Consider the following 7,142-nt stretch of genomic DNA (forward strand, 5'->3'; position numbering starts at 1 on the left):
GGCTGGCTTTCCAATCGAAGCACTATGATTGTGCTCACCGTTCAAGCGAATAAGTTGGTCATCTTGTGTTAAAGCGGAAACGCGGCACTTGTAACTTTGATATTTTGAGCAATTCCAGGCAGTGGTAAACTTATTTAATTTTTTAACATAAAACTCATGGCCTTCTACAACTAATATTTCTTTGTTTTTTGAAGAAATAGTAAACTCAAAGTCGGCAGTTATCATGCTGAATTCAAAATGCAATAAAACAAGAAATGTTCTTGAGTTGCATCCAGTTTTCAATTGCTTTCAATTGCCCCATTAAGGATTAGTTGAGATAACTAATTCGCTAATTGTTATAGTTTTGCATTAAACTATTGTGTCGTTAGCTCTATGTCCCTGACAATTATGATCCATGAATTTACAGATTAAAATCGGGGTGAAATGATTGAGGTGTGAAAAGTATGTTCACACCTCAGTCATTTCACCCCGATTTTAATCTCCATTAATTAAAATAGAATTAATTGAGGCTTAATTATCCTCAATTATAGGAAGCTTAAAATCGGGGTGAAACAATATAGGGGTTAAATAATTGAGGGGTTAAATGATGTAGGGGTTAAAATATAGGGGGTTAAAAGAATATACCGACTTCAAAACTGGGCAAATTTGATATTAATTCTTTCAGCTCAGTTCAGCATGTCAAATTATCGATATCCATTTACAATACATCAATACCATATGTTCAATCAAAAATTTACTGATACTTGGGCTTCTTTTTCTTCGTTTTCTTGCTGTTAACCACTTTCGTTGGTTTATTGCTCTTTCTGTTCGCATCTTCTCTCCTTTCTCTGTTCTTTTTGAATCCATTTTGATCTTCTGTTTTTCTTCTCTTGTCAACAGAGTTAGTTACTTCTGCAGTTTGTTTGTCACTTTCATCACTTGAGGTCCACATCAATCTATCAGCTGTAAAACAAACGTGACATTTGATTTTAAAAAATCTTTTCAATAAAGCTTTGATTTTTTAATGGTCCGTCTAAGATTTTTTTTCCCGTACATCAACCGGATCATGCACATGGACGCTAAATTCTTCACTTCTAGTCTGTTTGAAAACATGAGTACACTGCTGTTAAAAAATTGCATGCCAACCATACTAGAAAAAGGAAAATAACAAAAGCTCTCAAACTACACATTTTTTTTATGAATGTATCTTTTGGAGCTCGGTGAACAGGGTGGCCGAATTCTTCGAGAAATTTATAAAAGCAAACACTCTCTGTCTTTAAAAAATGAATGGAGTCTAACCCGTGAGTTTAGCTGCTATTGGAGGCAGTACATATATAAGTATTATGGCAAGAGTGGTTGTGTCGTGGCAGTACCAGTTGAAGATAATCAGTGGCAACACACTTATGTGCATTCCGGTGTATGACAACCCTGAAATACAAAACCTTCGTATCATAAAGGGTTCGTAAACACAAACAACAAGACAGTAAAAGCGCCCTAACTAAGTCTGCGTGGCACAGAGTGGTCTCATATCCTTATTCAAAAAACATACAATGCATCGAATTATAGCATTATGGTCATTGCATTCTACGACTACTTTCATCTAAACACAAGAAAAATCATTATTGATTTGGACACCTCAAGTCGGATGGGAATAAGGAGAGAAAAGGATGACCTTGACCTGAGTTTGAAAAGGCACAAAATCATGATAAACGCCTTTTTATTGAATTTCATACAGAATTAAATTCCTTTTTCAAACGATAATTTTAAAAGAACTATTACCTCTATCAGACCCAGAGCAGTAGACCTACAAAAATTCAAATTTTGTATCCTTTTGTTGATTTCAAATATCAGTTTGTTTTATGTTGCCTCGTTGATTTAGCTGTTTGGACAACTGGTTTGAACCGTTGTTCTCCTATCTTAAATTGAGAAAAAAAACGTCTAAAAAGTCCAAAAATATTACTTTGAGCACGAAGTTTCTAAAATAATTTGAAAAAGCAGCAACAGGAACAAAGAGAACACAGTACGGCGATGAATTGCAGTCCAAATGTAACGAATTACAATACAAAAAGCAATACAAATCTAAAACGTCATAAAACAACAAATGTTGAGATCCTTTAGTAGAAAAAAAAACCGAAAACATATATCTAGCACAACTTCATGAAGCTTCAATATTATTTCCTCAACTTTTGTAAAACACATCAGGTATCTCAGCTTCCAAAAAACAACGAAAGATGCTTAAAAACAGTTTGATAGTTAAAACCAAGCTCAGAAGAGCTGTAAATTGTGATAAAAATCAAACTGGTATCTGAAAAATTCAGTTCAAAGGTTGTTGAGAACTACAAAATTTTTTAAAACTATGCAGAAAATTTAATTAGTTTAAGCAGTTGAAAGCTTCTAACTTGATGCAAAGCTCTTAGAGAAACAAAAATGCTTCGCAGAAAACAAATTCTGAATAGCCAGATTAACCAACAATTGATTTCAAAAATAAAAGATTTTTTTACCACTTACATGCATAAAAACCCAAAAATTAAAAAATTCTAGAAGTCTGCACAATATTGTGATGCATTTTCTCTCAAAACGTTAAAAAGAGTAGTAATGCAAAACTAAGATATCTACATAAGCCAATCAGACAACAAAATTGGTAACACTGCGACAAGAAAATACAAGCATTTCATTTTGCGACAAAAAGCAAACAAAGCGGTTTCAAAGACTATTGATCTTTTCAAAACCCTAACACTAAAAGTTATTTTAAATTAGAAATACTCCTTGCGATTGATTTGTCATAGGAATTGATCTGACAGAATCACTTTTAATGAGCTGAAGTGATCCGAAAAACACAACAGCCTCCAAACAATCCAAGAAAATAGAACATTGTAAAAGGTCGACAAAAATTGATATAAATAGTTTGAGCGAATATTGTGCCAAAATGACAAAAGAAGTTTAATATAAACAAGTTGAGCTCAAATAAACCTATACTCGGTTTTTTTGCCTAACTTATAGCATGCAAAAATGCAGACTGGCTGAAATCCAATTCCTTAAAGGTGCCACAAATCCTCGATTTATTTCAAATCTAAAATTGATTTGCTCGTTTTCTTTAGTAGCAACAAAACAATCGAGAGCTTTAAAAAGTTAAAAATCAAGAGTTGAACAAAAATTCCACAATAACAATTTAAAAGATTGCCGGAAAATAGCTGCCGTTGATTCCAATAAGCATGATTGGGATTGAAAGAATAGAAGATATCGAAAAAAAGATTTTTGCACAAAAACATTTTTTAAGTCCGATTTATTTTGATGGCATTCCATAGTTGAACATACTTCTGTTTCTTAGAGAGAGGCTACAGGGGCTACTATCAATACCAATAAGCATAAGAGATGGTAACTAAGACTTATAGTAACGACGTTCAAATAGCGGGCATCTAAAATTGGGCTTTATGGGTTTATCCCGTTTCTACTTCTGACTTCAATTTTTTATACTGACTCTGTTCATTTTGAATTGCTTTGCTGAGCAACTGATGTTCAAAATCACTTTTAGCAGAATGAGAGAAGAGAGAAACTAGTCTAGAGAAGTCAAAAAGATTTCACGCAAAATGTCGAAAAAGCGGCAAAATGGTAAAGCGAAAAAAAGTTCGACGAAGTAAAAAAAAATTAGGAGCGCTACAATAGCCGGCTGAGAAGATGAGGGCGGCTATTAAAAATACAAAATACATATATGTAAAATCTTAGACGACTATAAATTTAAAACCATTTGAAGAGAAATAACGAGCTGAACTGTTAACATTAACCGACTAACGTCGGAAAAATTGTTCTCAAACGACAAGCGGCGCAATTTAATTCAGGTGCTCTAGCCTCGATTTTTCTGTTACGGGTGCGAAATCAGCCAACGGTAGGATTCAACCCCCAACCTCTTGAGTCCGTTTCCGTAATCTCGACGAAGGTATCAACCGCTTGGCTATCAAGGACATGTCATAGAGTCTCTAAAAATGAGTTTTGTTTGAAAAACGAACTTTATTTTGGTGTGCCAGCAATTGAAATCACTCAAGAATCAAGAAGTACGTGAAAATAATTGCCTATCATTCGAGAGCAATTAATAACTTTAAACTATTTCGCTTATATAAAATTGTTTCAAGAGATCGACAATAATAAAAAAAAGACATTCAAGACTCTTTATCGAAGTCTCCAGTAGATGGGTTCATAAATAAACCAAACTTGTAAAAAAGTTTGGAGAAAAGTAAAAAGGAAATTTAAATTATAAAGGAAAAATGTTACCATAAAACTGGAGATGTAACATAAACTAAAGCGACTAACGTCGGACAAATTGCTCTCGAATAACAAACGGTGCAATTTAAAAATCAAGAGAGGAGAGGGCCGTAGCCTCGATAAATTTTTATGAAAGCAAAAATTCACAATAGGGAGGTGCACCAACCCGAGCCCTCCGGCATGATAGACTGAATCATTAACACCTCGGCTATCCCGGCTGGGTAATAAAAACGCTTTCGTTTTCCAATCACTTTTGTTTTAACAACAGCCTTACAATCTCTTTGTTTTAGCAACGGACTTAGAATCCCTTTTTTTATCAACACTTAATTTCCTGCTAGAAGCTATTTAGATCGCACAAAAATAAAGAGTTCAAGCGTTAAAACGTCATTCAAGAAGTGGAATCCAACGAATGCTCTGGAACAAAAGCGTAAAAACGGCCACTCAAAAGTAAACTCCAATAGGGAACTTTTCATCACTCCCAGCAACAAAAATTTTCGAACTTTAAACTACGCTGAAAAATTTACCTCGCAGGATTCTTCATTTCGAGAAACCGAATAAGATGACACAAATTCTCGTAGAATGCGCTGTAACATTTGAACATTGAATTGATAAAAATAAAAATCTAGACTCGCATAAATAATTCGCAATTCTTCGAAACGTCGAAACAGAAAACAAAAAAACTAACAATAAATTCACTCGTTTCTTGCTAACCCCTTGCGTTATCTTATATTTATTTCTTCCGAATCATTTAATTTTTTCCTCCGAATCACTTGTCATCATTTGGTCTTTCCGCTTGTTTTTTTAAAATAAAAGTTTACAGTGACGTTCACACAACGAACTACTTGCATTTAGCAGTACACATCCAAAAGAAAACTAAATATTACAATCGACTAAAAACGGACAATAATTGCGCTGCTAGAACCTGCATGACTGGCGAATTCAAATATCAAATAGTGAATTACACTACCAGTTGTCGAATGCAAGCTCCGTGCCGTAACGGTAGCAAATTCCAGAGTCGGGAACTGTTTTTTTTTCACCTTTAAACGAAATTGTTGCTCTCATAGCCACTCATAAACAAACAAATGCTTTTTTGTACCGATAGTGGTTTTGTGGTCTTACAAGAGACTAACCGACAAGACTGGCCATTTACATTTCAAAAGGTGCAAAACTATCAATTATGGAGGATCTTAATTTTAATAAATTTTTGCCACAGAATCAAAAAATACAAAGAATATAAAATGAATTTTCAACACTAACCTGGGGCGGCAAGAGCAATCAAGTAAATTGGCACTGTGACCTTTTTGACAGACAAGGGTGACAAATAGTCCACGTAAAACACTGACAGTATATAAACATACTGAAGTAGAAAAGCTTGAGCAAAGGGGATTTTCAAATCAAAATTACAAACTGAATTTTCGTGAATAAGCTCAATTTTGTGCGCGTGAATATTACTTGCAGACCAATTCCAGACATAAGGCATTAAGAAATAAGCACCGAAGCCGACTGAAATCTGGGCTATAATGACGACTATTTTTTTCAGAATCGATAACTTTTTCTCCAAAATAACCATAACAGGATCGGCAGAAGCGTCTCTAAAAGTGTAAAGGTGTAAGATAATTCTTGAAGCTGTGTAAACACACCACCAAAACACTCCATAGTGAAACATAACACACGTCCCTTCATAAGCGCCGGTTATAACTTGGAAAGAGGCGATAATTTCCAGAAGCAAAAACCTGATGAAATTATTCTCATCTTTAATCCTGCTAGTTATAAACCCAGTGATCATGTAACATATTACAACTAGGGAGGCATACGCTAATGAAAAACAAAGCAAATGTATTGGGACATCTTTTTCATAATCAATTTTGGTAATCGTCATTTTTACTTATCTTCGAAGTTATTGTCGAATCAAAATATGACTAACTTAAAAATCTAAAGTTTGAAAATTTGGCAGAAATGAATAGTAGATCAAATAAATATTATTTTCATCACTAAATAATTTTTCAAAATAAAAAACCCTGAAAATTACTCGAACTCGCTAATTGATCAGTTGAGTTTATTATAAAATTTATTTTAAAATACCTGAGTAATTTGATACTATCAAAATAATACAAATTTAAAATAATACCAGTTCAAGTTCTAATCTTAGTGCATACAATCTAGGCTGTAATAATGGCATCAATAAACAAGTTGAATAGTTACTAACTGAAGTTAATGTTAGAACAATAATTGTAACAGAATAGCATATATAATAAAGCTACGTTAACAAAAGAATTTGATAACATAACGCACCATATGTTAAAGTCAAATAATCGAACATAACTTGATCGTACCACCGTGTATTAGATATCACTACAGCTTTCATCAATAACCACCGCTGGTTTCAAATTCATTACGTAATATATCTATTATCTGTCTAGTTTTGGCAATCGCCGTCTGATTATAGTACATAGCTTTCTGAAAACAGTTCTAACAAGTAAATTAATGTAGCGTTGATACGTTTCAGAAATAAGCAGTTATTTTTGCAAGGTTAATGTAAAACCAACGAAGTAAAAGTGAGTCGACATAACAGCAAGCCGGATGTTCTGCAACCGCGCCCCGGTTATCTCAGCGAAGCCGCGATGCGCACCCACCGTCCCCCAGGGACAATTTATAATACGCCTATTTTTAATAAAATTTTCGGCTTACTTGTCCTCCTTTTCAAAATTCGGCTTGTTTGACCACCACTTTCTAGCGCACATGGCTGTTAATATAACAATGACCATACCAGTCAAATTTTAAACTGATCTTGATCGCCAGACCTGCGGGGTAATTAGACCACTGATGAGTGAAACACTAGAGCTCAATATCTACAAGAATAAACTTGGTTTTGATGTTAAGATGAGGTCAACATATAATATCAAGAG

At 34.1% G+C, this 7,142-nt stretch overlaps 1 protein-coding gene across 1 annotated transcript; it reads right to left on the reverse strand.

Moving 5' to 3' along the window:
* Positions 1 to 635: 635 nt before the first annotated feature.
* LOC142348646 (uncharacterized) lies at positions 636 to 6,758 on the reverse strand. Its single transcript, XM_075400075.1, has 3 exons — positions 5,494 to 6,758; positions 1,279 to 1,407; positions 636 to 942 (listed from the first exon to the last, which is right to left on the reverse strand). Exons 1-3 carry the CDS (start codon positions 6,113 to 6,115, stop codon positions 734 to 736), a joined length of 960 nt encoding a protein of 319 aa, XP_075256190.1. The 5' UTR covers positions 6,116 to 6,758; the 3' UTR covers positions 636 to 733.
* Between the last annotated feature and the right edge of the window lie 384 nt (positions 6,759 to 7,142).

Source organism: Convolutriloba macropyga, chromosome 10 (assembly GCF_964194025.1).
Source record: "Convolutriloba macropyga chromosome 10, txConMacr16.3, whole genome shotgun sequence".
Classification (NCBI taxonomy): Eukaryota; Metazoa; Xenacoelomorpha; order Acoela; family Convolutidae; genus Convolutriloba; species Convolutriloba macropyga.